The 19911-nt window shown below is 41.2% G+C and overlaps 3 protein-coding genes across 3 annotated transcripts; all 3 read right to left on the reverse strand.

Annotated features, from left to right (window-relative positions):
* Window positions 1-8030: 8030 nt before the first annotated feature.
* Dim1 (thioredoxin-like protein Dim1) lies at window positions 8031-8988 on the reverse strand. The gene is made up of 2 exons (XM_068284029.1): window positions 8839-8988; window positions 8031-8432 (listed from the first exon to the last, which is right to left on the reverse strand). The coding sequence occupies exons 1-2, from the start codon at window positions 8914-8916 to the stop codon at window positions 8082-8084; spliced, it is 429 nt and encodes a 142-aa protein (XP_068140130.1). The 5' UTR covers window positions 8917-8988; the 3' UTR covers window positions 8031-8081.
* Window positions 8989-9133: 145 nt separating this feature from the next.
* LOC137572323 (uncharacterized) lies at window positions 9134-11137 on the reverse strand. The gene is given in 4 exon segments (XM_068284070.1): window positions 9134-10055; window positions 10057-10436; window positions 10502-10902; window positions 10965-11137. Coding segments are annotated over 4 exon segments (1839 nt in total). The 3' UTR covers window positions 9134-9170.
* A 1120-nt stretch (window positions 11138-12257) lies between these two features.
* Window positions 12258-18905, reverse strand: l(2)k05819 (transmembrane protein 94-like protein l(2)k05819). The gene is given in 10 exon segments (XM_068284026.1): window positions 12258-12699; window positions 12762-13011; window positions 13070-13259; window positions 13749-15257; window positions 15259-15921; window positions 16030-16126; window positions 16821-16986; window positions 17050-17773; window positions 17845-18478; window positions 18554-18905. Coding segments are annotated over 10 exon segments (4500 nt in total). The 5' UTR covers window positions 18748-18905; the 3' UTR covers window positions 12258-12626.
* Window positions 18906-19911: the final 1006 nt, after the last annotated feature.

The raw sequence follows: 19911 nt of genomic DNA on the forward strand, positions 1-19911 counted from the left end.
CGTGTCAGAAATGGGTCGCCTCTTCCGGCGAATTTTGCTTACCGGCAGTATTCAAAGAATGGCTAGGCTAAAAAGTGCTTATGCTAGAAAAGGGAAGTGAAGTACCTAGTGTGTCTTGGGTCACATATTTTGCTAGGGTCGCATAAACATAAGTTGCTTACATGGCTAAATGTGTTTACAGGAAATAAAAGACGTATGTAGCTTAGTTGACTAACAGTGATATGGGTCGCGATGCACGCGTGCTGTGTGCACTCGTTTAATTTCCCCTGCAATGCACTTTCATACGTATATCGTATCTATCAGATAGAGGGCTTCCCTATCGTTCATCCCTCCCCCTTCGGTTCGCATATTCCCCTATGCAATGCACAAACCATTATCGTTTCATATAATGCATGCATGCCCCCCCACGCATCTTCCTGCTTGTACGAAATTGCCAGCGGTCGCATGTGGTTCGATCGGTCATGTTTGATCGTAAATCATGGGATCGAGCCATATTGGACTTGGTTGCCCATCGCATGTGTGTGCATATCGGTTTCTTGCATTATGCTTCCCACGCATCTTCCCGCTTGTACGAAATCGCCGACGGTTGCGTGTGGTTCGACTGGCCACGTTTGATCGTATGCCACTTCGATCCATCAGCAGCGGATTCGGTCGTATATCGTACGTTTGGTTTGTGTCTCGGCTATATCTTGTATCTGGTGCATCCTTTGCACCGCTTGATTGTGTTGTTGCTGGCTTGTTGTGTGGGATATTATAGTTAATTATAATGTTCCTCACACTCCCCCCTTCTTCGGGAGTTATTTGCCCTCCCCTGTCCCTTGTACCTTGTGTTTGTTTTCTGCCAGTATTTCTTTCTCGCTGCCATGTCATCAGAGTCGTCCTTCTCATTGTTCATCTAGTTTCTTGCCATCTGTTTGTTCGCAAATTTGTTGTTTTATCTGGCTGATATGTGCTTGCCTGGTTTTTCCTGTTTCTTTGTGCCGTAATTTACATATAACTGGAGACAAAAACCCTGTCACTTCATAGGGGCCTCCAAATCTTGGTGCTAACTTTGCTGCAAATCCTTCGGCCGCATTCGAGAGATGGTGTTCTTTTGCCCATACTGTGGTTCCAATTGTTGGTCTCCACTCTCTCCTCCTTAGGTTATAGTGACGTGCCTGATTTTGTGCCGCCGTCTCCAGATTACGTCTTATTAGCTCGAACAGCTCTTGTACTTGTTTTGCCTTCGCCTCTGGTGGTACGCTTTGCTTTCCTGTGCCTGTCGTGACACTATCGTATATCGCGCCTGGCATTCTAGGTTCACGTCCTTGTATCGCATATGCTGGCGTAAATCCAGTTGACTCTGATTGACTAGTATTTACAGCCAGTGTTATTTCCGGCCAGCTCTCATCCCAATTCCGTTGATTTTCACCGGTAAACTGAGCAATCATTGTTTTCACTGTTCTGTTTGCCCTTTCGGTTGGGTTTTCTTGTGGTGTGTATGGTGCTGTTAATTGGTGGTGGCATCCCCATTCCTCTAGCATTTTCTTAAATGTTCTGCTAGTGAATTGGACCCCATTGTCCGTTATTACCACTTTAGGAACTCCAAATCTCGACAGAATCCTTTCCCTAAAGGCCTTGATTAGATTCTCTGCAGTTGCCTTTCGCATGGGTATCAGTTCTGTCCATTTTGAAAATCGGTCAATGATTACTAGTAACATTGAGTTTCCATGTTTCGACCGTGGTAAGGGTCCGACGAAATCAGCGCAGACGGTGGCCCATGGTTCATCCGGTATTTGCGTCAGCATTTTTCCTGCTGCTTGCTGTTGGTTGGGTTTGTATTGTTGACACGTTGTACACTTTCCCACGAATTTCTTGATATCTCGTTGCATTCCTGGCCAATAATATCTTGACGCAGTTCTAGCGATCGTTCGCCTGTTTCCTGTATGCCCTGCCGTTATGGAAGTGTGGTTTTCTTCCATCACTTGGTTTCGTAGCGTCTTGGGCACACACAATTTCCATGATATTACTTCTTCTTGGCCTGCTCTATGCGGAATATTCCTGTACACCTGGCTGTTTTCTACTATGTAATCTGGATATTTCTGTGGTTGTTGTTGTATTTTCTTTATTATATCTTGAATCCACTCACATTCTTTGTTTGCTTGTCGTAATCGGGCGCCATTGTCTACTATTCTTTTGCACCCTTCCATCGGTTGTCTTGATAGTGCATCGGCGACAATGTTTAATTTACCCTTTCGATATGCTATTTCGAAATCGTATTGTTGTAATTCCAGTGCCCATCGAGCTATGCGGCCCGTCGGGCTCTCTATACTATTCAACCACTTCAACGCCATGTGGTCTGTCACCACCTTAAATCGGTATCCCTCGAGATATGGTCTCAGCTTGCGTACTGCCCACACTATTGCTAGGCATTCCTTTTCTGTTGCCGAATAGTTCTTCTCCGCTTGATTCAACTCTCTCGACAGATATGAAACCACTCTTTCCCCTTCCTCGGTGTTTTGTACTAGTATGGCCCCTAATCCTATGTTGCTTGCATCTGTCTGGAGTACGAACATTTTTGTGAAGTCTGGGCATGCCAATACTGAGTTACTCGTGAGTTTTTCTTTTACCGATTCGAATGCTGCCTGATGCTCTTCGCTCCAATGCCATTTGGTTTTTTTCTTGAGCAGTGCGTTTAACGGGTGTGTTATCATAGCAAAATTTGGTACGAATCGTCTGTACCATGAAGCCACTCCTAGATATTGCCGTAATTCTTTTGTGCACGTGGGCGGCTTCAATTTAGCTATTGCTGCCACCTTGTCTGGGTCCGTTGCAATACCGTTTTCTGTTACCAAGTGGCCTAGAAACTTTAGCTCTTTTCTAAAGAATTGGCACTTTTCAGCATTTATTCTTAAGTTTGCTTCTTTCAATCTCCTGAACACTTCTTGCAGGTGGTCCATGTGTTCTTTGATTGTTTTGCTTACTACCACTATGTCATCTTGGTAGGCGAACGCATTTGGTATCATTTCTGGGCCAATGACTTGGTCCAGTGCCCGTTGGAACGTTGCTGATGCGGAGTGTAACCCGAATGGCATCACTTTCCATTGGAATAAACCTTTCCCTGGGACTGTGAATGCTGTCATTGGTCTGCTGTTTTCTTCCAACGGAATTTGCCAATAGCCGTCCTTCAGGTCTAGGCTGCTTATAAATTTCGCTTCACGTAGTTGGTTTAAGATGTAATCGATGCGGGGCATTGGGTATGCATCTTTTATAGATTTTGCGTTAATCTGTCTAAAATCTACGCATAATCTCCATTTGCCCGTCTGCTTCTTTCTCACCATCACTATGGGTGAGCTATATGGGCTTTGTGATGGTTCGATGCATCCCTTTGACAACAGCTCATCGACCTTTGTGTTGATTTCTCCCTGTATTTTTGGATTTTTTGGGTAATACCTTTGTTTTATTGGTATATCATCCTTCATTGTGATCCTGTGTAAACCTACTTTTGATGATCCCTTGATTTTCCCCAATTCCATCAGTTCGTGTTCTAGAAACCTTTGTATTTCTGTTTGCTCTTCCTTCTGTGTCACCACGATCGATATGCGTTCGGTTATCCTGTCCTGCATCCTCTTCACCGTTGGAATTTTTATCCTGTGGCCTCCGCATGCTATTTCGGTATTCATCAGCCTTAGGAAATTCCATCCTAAGATTATAGCATCTATTCCGTCTGGCATGATGAGAAATGTTATGTTCATTTCTTTGTTTCCGAATCGAACGTATCCTGTCCATTGCTCGTTGATGTCTCTCACCTTCCCGTCCGCCATGTATACTTGCTTGTTCGTGGTCTCTCGGTCTCCTTTCTTTTCCACCGTTTCCAACATTTGTTTGCTGATAAAACTGCTCGTGGCTCCGGAGTCAATTGTCGCTTTTATGTGGACTCCTGCTACTTCGATAATTGCTGACAATTGATCCTCTTCCTCTATTAGTTGGCCTATCAGTGATGAGGAGCTTGTTGGCTGGGTCCCTGCTCGCCCCTGATAGGCTGGAACCGCCTTTCGTTTCCCGAACTCCAACAACACTCTTTAGTTCTTTTCCCAATCCTTCCACACTGCCAACAGAAATTGAGTCTCTGATTGTTGCACTCCCTTGCCCAGTGTCCGGCTCCCCCGCATCTGCGGCATGCCTGGTTTGGGTTCAAGACTCTTCCCTCTTGGATGTTTTTATTTTCTTGGGTTGGTCTTGAATTGTTCTCCATGCTGTTGTTTTGGCATCTTCGGCACTGTGTGACTGGTGGCCCGTAATTATTTCCTCCTCTATGGCTTGATTGGTTGTTGTGTGTTCTTTGAGCATTGTTTGGGCGATGGAAATCTGATCGTTCTTGTTCAAGCATCTCATGTTCTTCCGCCAACTGCATCAGCTCATCTAGGTTTCTGACTCTGTGGGGCCGAACGAATATCCTCAAATCTGGAGTGCAATTTTCTAATATAACCTCCAATTGCTCGTACTCTGGTATTTTAAGGGGTCTCATCATTGTTTGCATGTCGACCATATAGTCCTTGAAATACTCGTTTCTGTTTTGTTTGCGATTTTTTACTTGATCAGCCAATTTGTTGAAGAATCCTCTTGGCAGGAAGTATTTCCTGAAGCCCTCAACGAATTCCTTCCACGATCGCCACTGCTTATTGTTTGCGAGGTACCATTTGAGTGCTTTGTCTTTCAGTAGTTCTGGCATTGCTCTTGGGATCATGTCCAGTTCGATGCCATACATGTCTGCTGACCACTCGATTTGTTCTATAAATTCTAGCGGTCTGGAATTGCCATCGAATCTGAAAGTCCACTCCCTCACTTGTTTTGCCACCTTGGCGTATTCGGTGGTCCTGTTTGTTGTGTGTGGTGCCGCGTTCTTGGGGTCTATCGTTTGTCTCCTTAAGTCCCTCTTTGTGTCGGTGCCGTCTAATGCTCCTTCGCTTCCCCATCTTGGTGGTGCAAATGGAGGAATCGCTAGCGTAGCGATATTTATTTTTTTGAACTCCTCGGCCTCCTTGTTCTCACTATTCTCGCCAGACTGTGCTGCGCTTGTTTCTGGTTTTTGCTTGGACATTTTTGTGAACTTGAGTTCTAATCTTCTTATCTCCTCTCCCCACTCTGGATCAGACTCGTGGTTGTCTATCCATTCGCCGAGTTGTTTTCTCATCTCCTCTACCGTGCCGTTCATGTTGACTCCGATCCTTTGGCCTGTTTGTAGCAGATCCTCCTTCTTCATGTGGTACATCCATCCTTTCCCCATTTTGATATTTTCCTCTCAATTTTCAAACTTTGTCTTGTTTAAAATTTCACCAGAATACCCCACGTTGGGCGCCAGTTGTAACGATCCTTTTTCGTCCTTCGGGATATTTACAATTATCTCTTGGGTTAGGTTCGGCACAACAAAATTTATTTTGTGCCCCGGTGAAATTAGAACAGGTTTGTTTAATGATTTGTTTTGGTGGTATGTTTATTTACGATTGTTTATGGGCTTGGTTGGATATGACAAGTTTCTTTTAGAGGAGTCCCGAGCTCTTTCCTGGAATTTCGGTAACAGGATATATCCTTGTACCTTCCAATATGCTGGGGATCGTCCTGGGGCAGTTTGACCTTACTCGATTCTTGCCTAAACACGGTGTTTTAGTCCTATTCCAAGGACTTGCTGGTTACAGGATAATTTGAGAGGTTACTCATAAGGCCGTCTCGAATTATTCTGACTTTTCTTGATCCTTTCACTTGTTTGTTTCACTAGTCTGAGCCTTTAAGGTTACTCGTAAGGCCTTAAAAACTCCCTTGGTTGATCATGACTTGTATACTTGAGTCAATTAGTTCCACGTCTAAACTAAGACTGCCGGCTCTGTCGAGCGTGGTCCCTTAAATATATCCCGAGATGCCCATAGGGCGCTGGCTGCGGCGTCGTGCTGTTGGCAGCGGCGTTGGGATCGTGTCAGAAATGGGTCGCCTCTTCCGGCGAATTTTGCTTACCGGCAGTATTCAAAGAATGGCTAGGCTAAAAAGTGCTTATGCTAGAAAAGGGAAGTGAAGTACCTAGTGTGTCTTGGGTCACATATTTTGCTAGGGTCGCATAAACATAAGTTGCTTACATGGCTAAATGTGTTTACAGGAAATAAAAGACGTATGTAGCTTAGTTGACTAACAGTGATATGGGTCGCGATGCACGCGTGCTGTGTGCACTCGTTTAATTTCCCCTGCAATGCACTTTCATACGTATATCGTATCTATCAGATAGAGGGCTTCCCTATCGTTCATCCCTCCCCCCTTCGGTTCGCATATTCCCCTATGCAATGCACAAACCATTATCGTTTCATATAATGCATGCATGCCCCCCACGCATCTTCCTGCTTGTACGAAATTGCCAGCGGTCGCATGTGGTTCGATCGGTCATGTTTGATCGTAAATCATGGGATCGAGCCATATTGGACTTGGTTGCCCATCGCATGTGTGTGCATATCGGTTTCTTGCATTATGCTTCCCACGCATCTTCCCGCTTGTACGAAATCGCCGACGGTTGCGTGTGGTTCGACTGGCCACGTTTGATCGTATGCCACTTCGATCCATCAGCAGCGGATTCGGTCGTATATCGTACGTTTGGTTTGTGTCTCGGCTATATCTTGTATCTGGTGCATCCTTTGCACCGCTTGATTGTGTTGTTGCTGGCTTGTTGTGTGGGATATTATAGTTAATTATAATGTTCCTCACATAGTATAAACAATTTCCTAACTCATCCCACCTAAACCTATGGCATCTCTATTTTTCTATGACAAATTGCATTTGCTCCTCCAAAGTGAGAGAAATCTACAACAAAATAATCAAAAAATTAATTAAACGAAAAAAGAAAATGCATGAAAACCAAATGCAAACAATAAAATCAACAGAAAGAGAAACGATTACATCTAGATGAGGGGTAAAAGAAAAAAATCACTTAAAAACACTATTAGAGACTTTTCTTATACATGCCTCTGAGCCTGAGCCTATAATTTGTACCTTTTATTCTATGCATATAAGTATTAACAAATATAAAAACAACAACAAAATATATAATTTTTAATACTAATAAGATATTTTGTACAATGAAATCAACTCAAAAGAAAGTAATGCCTAGTAAATGGAAATGATATATCAAAAACACACATAGAAAAACGAAAAGTTTAATTGTTGGTAATATATGCTGAATGAACCGAAGAATAAATTAAAAACCATTATAACTGTAGTAAGTGAAAATATAAAAATTTGTTTCAACCAAGCAGAAAAACATCCAAGTATATACAAAATGTAAGTACATGATAATACTGTAGCTGAAGGAAGGGCAAAAATAAGTAAAGGGAGATGCAAGAAAGTATTAAATAGAATCTAACTTGTATAAGTCAAATGAGTAGCGGAACCAATTGTTAAATCTAAGCGGTATAAAAAAAAATTAAAAATATATATATATTTAAAATAACAAACTGAGCTGTTGTATTAAATTCACAAAATGAACAATAAAACAAAAAACAAATATAAAAAATTTAAATGCGATGGTAGAAACATTTTCATTATGAGAACCCTTAGAATTTTTTTGGTTGCGCCGTTTTCTTTTTATACTTTTGTACTAACACCTAAACACCAAAAACTTCTCTCAATGATTTCCAATAGCCAACAAGAATAAATGTACCTTTTTAGCTAAACTAAACTAAAACTTAACTTTAAACGCATTGGTCGGAAAGCAATTGATACATACTATTTAAAAAATATATTAAAAGAAGCAAAAAAAAGAAAGAAAAAGAAAAGCAAATTATAAATGATTACTTTAAAGAAAATGAAAATTCAAATTTAAACGAAAAAAATAAATAAATAAATTAAATATATGTATGAGCTATTAAAAAACAGAAACTTAGTTAAATGTTATATATACATATATATTAATATATTAAAATGAGAAATTGATGTAAATGTTAGCGATATTAATGAGAAATGTGACAAAAGTGGAAAAATAAACGAAAAACAAAGAAATTACATATACACAAAAGTTTGCCAAATTATTTAATTTTTTTTATTAAGTTACTAAAATCTATGACTACTTAATATCTATATTTGGTGGAATAATCCTTGGGCGATACCACCAGACCACGACCTTTGCGTGCTCCACGATATACAGTCTCAACGATATCGATCATTTCCTGTTTATCCTCCAGTGGCCAATTGATTTTGTTGTTGTTACCCGTGCCCAAATCGATCATGATGTGCTTATTACGGAAAAAGAACATGACCGTGCAGGGATCGTAAAGTTCGTACATTTTGTTGAAATCGGGCACCTCTGTGATATCCACCAGATAGATGACAGCAAAGTTCTTTACCTTTTCGGCAATGCTATACATCACTTCGTCCATTTTCATGCAGGCAGGATCCCAATCGTGGCCAAAACGTATTACCTAATGGGAAACATAAAAAATTTTCAAAATAAGTAAACAAGATTAACCAAATAATTCAGGCCTGTGGTATTGTCATTAATTAATAAAACATGCTAAAATCGACATTCAGTCCTTAATGTCCACGAACTATTACAGAGGCCTTTAAATGCATAATGGGCAATTTGGATTCGAGACACAATACTGATCATTGCAGCATCTTGTCTCTCTCTAGGGCAAGATATTACAAGTAAAGTTCCTTGTAGACAAGTCCCGGAAGCATGTTGCTATCAACATTCAGGATCCTGCCTCTCGGGTAATAAACCTCTCCATCAGTTAAACGTGTTCCCATACTAAGATATCGGCTATGCGGAATAACAAAAAAACCAAACGTATACAAAGTAAACACAAAATTAAAAGACACACTTACGACAACGCGATCTTCTTCGGAAAGTATGGCCTGGTCCACCTGCCAGCCATTGTGTAAATGCGGTAGCATATATGACATCTTGCTATGAGTTTTTAATTCGTATTTTTAAGAAAAATAAAATAAACAATTTCTGAGACCGACAACTCGCAAGTGCTGGCAACAACATTGATATTATATCGATACATCGATTTTTCAATTTATCGATAGTTTTCCGATGTTCGATAGTTTTGTTGCTTTTACAGCCTACAACACTAAGCCCGCCAACTTTAAAATTAAAGTAAGGAATTGGTAAAAATTGTTTTACTTGTTATTATTCATTTCGTGTGGTTTGTTTATAGGTATTTGTCCTTAAAGCTATCTATTTGTTCGAGAACTTTAACTGTTAAATTGTTAATATACTCATCCCGGCTTTGCTGGGTGTATTCTGGTGGTGAAAGACTACGACGACTAACATAGTGATTTGGCAAGTTGACCTTATGGCGGCCAATAGATTTGATAATCAGCCAGAGAATATAGAAACTGAACCAGACCGTGAAATATAGAGGAATGTACCAGAGTTTGCGTCCAATGTAGAAGTAACTATACTTCTTGACACGTGGCTCTTGCGGTGGTGGTGGAGGTGGTGGTGGTTCTGTGGGTGGTGGTGGCGGCGGTGGAGGTGGTGGTGGTGGAGGGGGAGGTGGAGCTGGATGCGGATGATGATGATGATGATGGTGTGGATGATCATCGTAAATAACCTCGGGATAAACGTCATCTGAATAGGAGTTATAAGGATAGTCAAAATGATGATGATCGTGAACTTCCGGATGATGGTCGTGCAGATCTGGGTAATGATCGTGATCATGATCATGGTCATGGTCATGGTCATGATCGTGATCTGGTTTGGGTGCCGCAGATTCTGGATGGGATTCTAACCAACCAGGCGGTGGTGTAGCATATTCCATATTCGGATCATATTTGTGGTCATCGTCGCCGTGCGAAGAGCCATCGTTGTGCAGAGCGGGTAAAGCTGAATCATCGCCACCGCCACTGTCACCGCCGCCTGCAGGCGGACCCATGTCATCTCCGCCTCCCCCCATAGCCATATTTGAATCTGCCATGTCAGCTCCACTGCCGCCAGCATCTTTGCCAGCTTCTTGGTCCTTAACATTATCTTGGGCACTGGCAGGCAATACACCAATGACATCATCATTGCCAGGATCATCATCCGCCGGGGGGCGCTGCATTGGCAGAACTAGCAGCGGTATCCTTATCACCATTTCCATTGGCCACAGGCCCTGGATATTGATACCCACCCGACGGGGGCATAGGTGGCCCCGGATAGTTGTAACCAACATTACTTAGTCCGCCCGAAGCAGGTGGTAGGTAACTGGTAACGGTGTCCGAGGGTAATGCAGCCTTGGGATCCTGCGAAGGCGATGGATATTTCGTATTCAATGGAGGAAATGAATAGGTATCCGAGGGAGAAGCATACGAAGGCACAGAATTGGAGCCGGATGGCACTTTGGCATCATGAGAATGATCATGATGATGGTGATGACCCTTAAACTGGCCAGCTGCAGTTGCCTCACCAGGAGTAAACCGATCGCTGAATTGTCCTGAAATGACAAAAATGGAAATTATTTGAAAAATGTTTCAGTTATTCACTTCACAATTTTCTTACCTTTTTTATAATTGGGCCTGGAGGCCTGGTAGTAAGAAGGATAACTACCTTTGCCGTAGGGTCTTATTTGTGTAGGTCGTGTCATATATTGTTGGGGTCGGACCGATTTAATCAATGGAGTTATTAACTGTCCAAAGGGATAGCCGGTGCGATAATCAACAGCACGTCCCGTTGAAGCAGCTTCCACTAATGGAGCATCGTGCTCCTGCTCCTCGCTCTTTTCTTTCTCCTGTTGTGTTCCTGCGGGCGTAGTCTCACTTAAGGGCGTAACAAATACTATTGGAGTTGTCTCTACTTCCCCCTCGGGCTCTTGAGCCATGCGATGATTATAGGGTATGGGAGGCAATTTGGATGTAGTCGGCCTCTCCGTTGTTGATAGGACATTTTCACTTGAATTGAATCTACATTTCAAGCATATAATCAATTTCCGGAATGCTTTCAAGGTCTCGCTATTTTAACTTACGTTTTTGGAAATATTAAATCAGTATTAAGGGCCTTAAATATCCGTGGTCCTTGTTGTTGATCTGTTCCTGCTCCACTCACCGCCACCTGAGAATAGGCCTGTATGGGATGCACACATCCAAGGAGACAGCTACCCAACACTAACAGAGCCCATTTGGTTTTATACACTTTCATTCTATTGTTTCACTTAAACTAAACTTTAACACCAATTTGTTGAATAATCCTTAATCCTTTTTCTTCTGTTTTTTTAGTATTCGGTTAGCTCATTATATCCACTCGAGCTCTGATTAAAATGTCCATGTGCTCTGCGTCGCGCGAAATTCTTGAATCCACTGGCAACCATGAGATGCCAATGGTTTTATTCTGTTCAAGTTCGTGATTGGGTGTTGATTTCGTTTTTCTTCTGACCCAGTTTCTGGAACGACGAAGGCAGAAAGGTGCTACTACTCTAGAAGTGATCTATATAGTGCTAATCATATTGCCATAGCCCCAAAGCCATGCCAGGGCACAGCACTTTCATTTTGTCGACATCGATGTAGGTGCTAATCAATTGTTACTCCACATTTCTTCTCAGATCTTCCGTTATACATATGCTGATATGTAAGTTAAAATAATGTACGTATGTATACATATATGTACGTATATTTTTTTGGTTCTACTCATCTTCCAGTCAACATTTTTCTCATTCCAATAAATATTTGATAGTTAGGCTGGGCGTGTGGCCTTTAATTTTGCAATTGATTAGTAAACTTTTTTTAAACTTGTTTGTTTTACTAAAAAATTTAATAGACAAAAAACAGCATTGCAATTTAGTAAGTTGTTTAAACAGTTTAAATATAGTTTTTATCCTTTATCTCTTCCAACTCCATTTAAGGGAGTTATTTGCATCTATTTGATGTATCTCCAGGTTGCCAGGTGCTAATTAATCATCACAACACAAATAACAAACATTTTCTACATAGTCTCAAATTAAAAGACATAAATATTTGTCAACCAGAAATTGTGGGTCAAAAGAAGATGTCTAAACAACAGCATGGGCAATTGATATTGCAGCGTGCCGCTTCCCAAATTATCACTCAGTCATGCGTGACATATTCTATTGACTCCACTTGTTCACAACTTAATTTTCAAAGAATAATCTAATTAACTTTTACTTATTTACAGTTAGTCTTTCTTTAAGTTTCCTTTATATTTATAGGTATATTTAAGTATATTTCATACAGTTATTGCAAGTCTTTTAAATGTTAGTACACGAACGTTTTTTACCATTACGAAAGAAACCAACAAGACAATGTGGGAATTCCGGTGACCGAAAAACTTATAATGATACAAATTTGTGGGTGGGTGTCAGAAATTAAAACAAATTTTACAAAAAAACACAAACAAAATGAAACTAAATTATATCAGGAAAATAATGAATGGCTTTAAAATTAAGATGGGAGAACAAAATTCATTTGGCATATGCCATTTTTGGAAAGAGCTAGAAAATTAAAAATGACAATCTGATATGAACCATCTGTCATCAAGCACCTCCAAGATATGACTGATTCCAAATAAGCAAAACACTTGCTGGCCCGATAAAAAGCACATGGATCCGTTTGTTATATACAGTCTTGGCACTAAGTACTTTTTGGATAACACATTCAGGTGGGCTTTTTCTGTTTTAGAATGGCGAATTCATGCCCAGTTTGGTGCCAAAATCAAGGCGCGCTCGGCGCTGATACCGGGCATTCACTCTGTAACATGGGAAACCAAGAGATTAAAATGTGAATACCTTTTTTTATGTTGTTTCACTTACTTGTTCTCCTGAAATTTAGCCAACTCACTGATCAAAAGACTTAGTAAGCTACTCCCAAAAAGCACAATTAAGGCTGGCCACAAATTCGTTAAATGCTCTTGCATAAAATCATCAATTATCAGTTGAGTGCCACAGATTAGGCCATGTACAAGAAGTATTCCTAAACAGGTGAGAGACCATATGCGATTACGAAAAGGATTACGCTGCCAGAGCGCATGATCACGATGAACAAACGATATGGATACAAAAACTGTAAAAATTTAATTCATTAGAAATATAGAATTCAGTGATTGCTTCTGATTACTTACCAAAATGCAAGAGAATGGCTAACAAAGCGGTACTTCGAGCTATATACAGATACTCATAGAATTCCGCATCAGTGGCATTATTATTATCATCATCATCAACAGTAATTTCATCTGATTCAGGGTTTTCCATGGCATATGCCTTAGAATCCATAATGGAGGTCTGAGCTAAGCATAACCAGTAGGCAATGAGCTGAGAAAAAATATTATAAATTTATTATAAAAGTTCCCAGGAGAAACTAACTACAGTAGGCAGTCGTTTAACGAACGTTGACTGTAAAATATGTATCTCTTTAGGCAAAGAAACGGGAAATCCCGAATACAGATTATAAAACTGAGTCAAATAAATTGGATTCGTTTAACGAACAAGATGCTGGAAAGAACTCAATTCGATAACCGAAATATGTATTCAGAAAGTATTATTCGTTTACTTTAGGGTAGTGGAAATGAAGCCCTGAGATATTGTGAATATGTTTTAGTAGTTAACGGTAGAAATCAATTTTACTTTTCTTTCCATCAAATAAGTACTATTCCTGGTATTTATAAGGCTTGAATATACTTTTGTTCTCCTACAAATAGTTTTAATAGAATGGACTAAACAACAGCTTAGAGGTTCACTGGGAAACCTATTCCTTGGTAAATACTATAAACCTGAAGAAGATTAGGGTGTAGATGGACTCACCATAGCAATAACAGGAGTAAGAAATTTACAGCCATAGCACCACATGACAAAGGCAAATGCATGAGAATCGTAGTCTGTTTGTTTTTTGCTTGTGGCACGATTCATTATCTTTGGATCGACATCAATGTGAGCCAATGAGATGGCTATCAATGGCACTGGAATACACATTAGGTAAATGGCCAACAGGGGTGTGATCAGCGGCGGCAACGATAGGCACGCGCAGAGCACATTCAATATGGAAATGGAGCCCGCACAGCAGGCCCAATATTGTATGCAATTCCACAAGCCTAGTGAGAAACGTCGTGATAGCTCAATTATGGCCACCAGTGAAAGCGGGTCGTCGCGGCAAACCGCTATTGAGCATGGCAGTGAGTTTAGAAGGCGGCTCAAATAGATCGGAGATACTGTGTGGCCGGGTGACTGCATGGCACGTGCTCCCAGCAAGCCGCCTTCCAGTAATTGTTCATCATCTGATTGCTTGCCCTTGCCCTTGCATTGACGTTGCCACTGGAGTTTGTTGTTTTGTATATTTGCCTCCGTATAGGCATCCGTATCCTGACAGACTTGCGGATACAAAGGTTCCACAGCAATACTACAGTCAGCCTGCAAAAAGATATCCGCATTCGCATTGCTTGCCGAGCTGCCCAGGCAGACAACTATTTCACCATACGATTGCATTATATCCAACATCTGGCGTGTAGCCTCGGCGGAGCAGTCGGTAAATAGGGAGACCTGGAGTGGTACATTGTCCACTTGCTCCAAATGGGGCCGTATGTTTTCTATGCCACGCGGCAACTTGGCTCTATTAGACATATCGAAATTAATGGGTGCACTCTGATCAGTACTCTCGGTTAGAGTGCTAATGGAGCGGCAGTTTTCATCCATTGCGGAGTCTAATGAGTGCCGCATCTTGTGTCGCTCTGCATCTGAAGGCTGCTGCTCCAGATCCTGCTCACCATTATCGATTTCCGAGGATTCATCCGAGTTGTCTTTATTTTTGTCGATCACCTCGTTTTCGCCTGCTGCAGTTGAGTCCAGGGTCTGGCAATCATCAGGATTTGATATGGCCCCCGGGGCCGAAGAGCTGAGAGTTTTTGATGATTCCAAATTGGTTGGAGGACCCAGCAAATAATTTAAATCGGGAGTAACTTCATTCTCCCCTTGCTGCTGATGCCGATGGTGATCACCTACAAGATCAGGAGATGCTTCACTTGCTGATGCAATTACGGGTGCGGGGGGCAGTATGTTTATGACTTTGGCACTGGGAAGATGAGTGTCAGAATTATCAATAGAATCAGTGGTATTGGTGTGGACAGTGGTGGTGGTGGTGGTGGTGGCGGTGGTGTTGGTGGTGACATGACTTTTACCGATATTTTTTGGTGACTTGCATTGATCCGCATCGTTGCAAGGCTTCTCTTTCTCCTTGTCTTTTTCCTTGTCTGGCTCTGGTTCACTCAAGAGCGATATATGACAGTTCCAGCCCGATTCGAGGCCCATTTTTTCTGAAAAAAACACGCGAACGCAACTCATTCTCCTTGCTGAAATGTACAAAACGTATGCATGCCCTTTCCAGACGCTCCACCAGTTGAACAATATCGTTTTGTGCCTGATACTGCATGGTTACCATTCCAATAAAAACCTGATGGCACTGCATCTCAAAGCATCCCTCCACATCGCTGCAGTCCTCATCCTTGCTCTCCGAGAACAGCAGTGAATCGGTGCTTATGCTATGACTAAGCTTAGCATGATGACCACCCTGGAAATCGCAGTGAGTCTTGTCCACATGCTGCATACGCAATTTTGATTCCGGAGGCAGTTCCAGATACGCTATAGCTCCTCCATTTCCATGTGGCCCACTTAAGGCTCCTTGAATGCCACAACGCAGAGGACGATAAGCAAATGCCGTGCAGTAGGAGGTCAAAGCACTTCGCTGGTAAAAATCCAATGCACGTTTTCGATCTTGCGGCGAGAGCGGACGCAAATCTTTGCCATCCCAGAAATCATCACAACAGTCTAATATAATGTCCGCTGTACCCTGGGTGAAAAGTGATAAATAACCGCCAGGATTCTCTCGCATCACTACCGATAGGGAGTGAGGAAAGGGAACCTTCACCTTGGACGACAGCTGCAATTGACGAGCGAAACGTATATCCCGACGAACCACATCTGGTTGCTGAAAGATAAAAACAGAATATCAATGAAAATTGTAGACTGTGCCGGCTCCAATTGGGTATTTCAATTTAATTGAATGTTATTTTCCGTAATGGATCACTTTGCTTACCAAATGCCTATAGCTGGCCAATTGTCCCTCCAAAGCAAATCGATCGGTCGCATGATCAGTGAATCCAATTTGTTTGGCCAGTTCGCACAGGCAGCGTCTGGTAATGAATCAAAAGATAACCGATTAGAACTGGTTACAAAAACACTGGATACACAGAAGACGATGAAAAAGACGGCGTGCAGGCAGTCAAGCATAGCATGAGCGGATTGGGTTGGCAGGCGGCAGGCAAGTTAGGTGGGTGGAGTAGGGTGGGGAGGTTGGAAATAAGATGACTATATTTAAGCGTTCTTGGACTACATAATAATTTTTTTGTTTGCTGCTTTTGTTGTTTGTTACTTAAAATAGCATGCCAATTAAATAGTAAAAAAAAATGTGTGTGCGCTTGTTGCTTTAGTTTTTGGAAAGTAGGGGAAAAAACTAAATATGATAAACAAATTTTTACCAAAGGAAAAACTAATGTTACTCTTATCTCTTGGAAATTAAATGATAGATGGATTAATCTGCTGTTAGGGAGATACAAAATACATACATGGAAATCAAAAAATACTTGTAATTTTTACGCTTTTTGGATATACTTTTTTTTTTGTTTGTTTTGTTTTGTTTGAACTTTACCAATTTTTATCCGATTTGGGTCAAAAATCAAAAATATATAACCCAAATAAATGACTAAAAAAATGTTTGTTGTGGTCAGGCTGATTTGTTGTCTGTAGATTTTATAACTTTTGTTTTGTTGGATTAGGTCTAAAGTCTTAAGAGTAATGAGTATGGCAATGGAACTACGTAGTACGTACCCATGCAAAAAGCTTTTACTGGTTTCAATAATGGCATACGATGCATACCGATTTGTAACGGGAACCAAATCTTTATCAAGCATAGCCACAGCGGTGACATGACCACAGAATTGGGCATAGTGCTCATGGGTTAACGGCGAGCAGGTGTTGAGAAGTATGGCCAGACCTTAAGATAAATTCTCTAATATATGAAGTTTGCTACAATAAAGTCGAAATTGATTGGTCTTACCTAAGGGCTTTAGTGACTTTATATGTGCCTTCCACTCGTGATCATCGAACTCCAAACGAAATGGACAATGCTGATCGTGTGTCAGATCCAATACCTCGGCAACGATGCCACGCTCCTTATGATCCTCATCCACATCCACATCGGGCAAATCATCACTTTCTGTGTCTCCAGATGACTGACTATGTGTGCCATCTTCTAGATTAACCTCCTCATCAGTATTGTGCAAAAAGAAAACCTTCTCGGCAGTGGGATTGGGCCACGACAGTATCCCCTTCTTGTCCACGCAGCACAAAGCCGAAATGGATCCCAAAACTTGAACCAAATTAGCAGAACGTGGCAAAAGTTCACTATCACCTTTCCACAATTGAAGCCAAATGCGCAAAACATTTGAACGCAACAGCGACATATTTTCATAGTCATAGGAAGGAGTGTCCAAGTCCTCCTCAAATGATTTAGAGGCCTGTTTCTCAAGCACTACCTGTGGCGTCTTTAGAAAACATTGCAATCGAGCTATGCCCCACAGATTCATGGCAATCCACATCAAAGGAAAGATCAAGGGCAATAGAGGTATAACTGCCGCTGCAGGTGATTCGATGAGGACAAAACGCCAATTGTGCTTAACATCGGTCGGCAGTCCATAGCCATGTAAATGCACTAAACCAAAAATCAAGGTGATGATCAAGGAACTAATGAAGCCCCATTGTTGAATGTACTTGGTGACCAGCTGAAAAACAAGATTCAGAATTATATTTAGTGAAATTCTATTTTGGTTCCAGTCAAAAATGATTAGCTCACTAAATATCTTTGTTGATTGTATATGGTGGGTGGCCGTTTCAGTGAGTTCTTTAGACAGATCTTTAAATTATTCAAGTAGGGTGTCTCCTCCAAGCAGCATACTAAATCGGGTAAAGGCGCTCTAGCGACAGGCTTAACGGGTGGATCACCCATTTGAGAGGCTCCATAGATTTCATTTGAATTGAAAAACTTTTGCGTAACCACTTCGTGACAGGGACCCGGTGAAATATGACCGGGTCGTAGGACAATGTAATCTCCCTTTACCAGCAGGGCCCAGGGTAAATTCACTATAATGCCATCGCGATATGTCCACTGCAGCGATACACAGGGTGACATCGGATTACTTAAATGTGGATAATTAAAAGTGTTCCAATCCCCGCTAAATTGCTCCTCGGCAAGATGAATTTCACTAAGAGCATCAAATCCTTTACGTATTATTTCCGTACGCCGTAAATTATTTTCCCTTATCACGACAATCAAATCGAGTGCCAGAACTCCAAGTAAAGCAACGGCTGGCCAGAACATCCCAGTGATTAGCAATGCACAGGCTGTCATCACAGTCGTTCCAATGGACAGAAATCCCAGGGGGCTTTCGTATCGCTTGACAAACGCGGCCCGCAATTTTCGATAACAGCTTCAAGTGAAAACAAAAAGAATTGGTAACACGGTGATAAAGGGGCGGTCAAGGTCATTAACTTTTATCATTTACCTTTCGCTGGCATAATGCTGTTCATATTCTTTTAGAACCTTATTAATCTCCTCATGAAGCCGACCAAGAGCCACCTTCGTGGTCAGGCCAATTTGTTCTTGTTGTTGCGTCTGTTGCTTTTGTTGTGAGTGTGATTGTTGTTCATCATCATCTTTGCTGCCGTTCTTCTCCGGCTGATGCTGTTTGGTTTGCATTTTTCCCTTACCTTCCTCCTCTGGATCAATTAACTTCGATGTACCATTTGTTTTGCGTTCGAAGTAATCCGCTGCCGTTTACAACATTTAATAAATAAATAAATGCGGCACAACCAAGCTCCGCGCTCACCACGAAAATGAAAACATCACCCACCACTAAAATCAGCTGTTCCAAACTAAGGCAGTGTGGTGGTGGTGGTGGAATCGGTCCACACTGAGCAAAACGGGGCAATCTGAAACGCAGAAACCTCGGTATGATAAGAGTTGGCTGGCACAGTGTTGATTATAGGGGATTCACCATTTGAAATTCCTTAAATTGTCGACTGAGAAAAGGGCCAGCAGATCAGAGACAAACGTTTAAACTCCACTCCTGTTTTGGTACTATCTACGACTTCGAAGCCTTGGCCTGGACCCAACTGTTGCTCATGCTGCTTAATAGGACTACATCTTCGAGATCAATGCTATTATGAGCGTATAGGGAATATCTTTATATTAAAATATTTATTCTCTCTTGATGTTTTGCCCGGTTCCAGAGTCTTTAGGCTAATAAGGTTTTCTTCCTCCTTGCCATATAGTCGATCTCTTTAAATCTTTTGATTGTGGAGCTAATAACTCTTATATGAGTTTTCAACTGGTTTCTGCTTTGAAATGTGCATTATTTGGTCCCCATGTACGACGCCGATCGTTGTTATGTTTTGGTGGACTACTTGTCATGCTATACGGATAACTGTGCATATCTTTAATAATAAGTTCAAACATGTATCCACTCGTGATCGCCATAACAATCCAGTAAAATGAAAAATTTCGGTCATAAATGTTAATCAAAAGTGCAACAAAAGTTGTAATTAATTTGTTAATAAATTTAAATTTTAATATAAGAAATAATAAAAATAAAATCAGTACAGATGAAAAGATTACAAAAAGAAACAACACAGATAAATAATGATGTAAATTATGGTATAAGCAGGTAATCAAATTTCCGAAACTTATTACTCTTACAAACTCTGCCTTTAAAATGAACGCTAATTAAACAAATAATTACTAAAATGTTAAAATTCTTCTTCTGGTCGGGAAATATCGCAAGTCTTTGATACTTAAATTTCTCGACACATACATACATATGTATGTACATATGTAAGTATTTACTCGACTTGGGCAATTCGG

This window comes from Drosophila tropicalis, unplaced genomic scaffold (genome assembly GCF_018151085.1).
Source record: "Drosophila tropicalis isolate 14030-0801.00 unplaced genomic scaffold, ASM1815108v1 contig_3, whole genome shotgun sequence".
NCBI lineage: Eukaryota > Metazoa > Arthropoda > Insecta > Diptera > Drosophilidae > Drosophila > Drosophila tropicalis.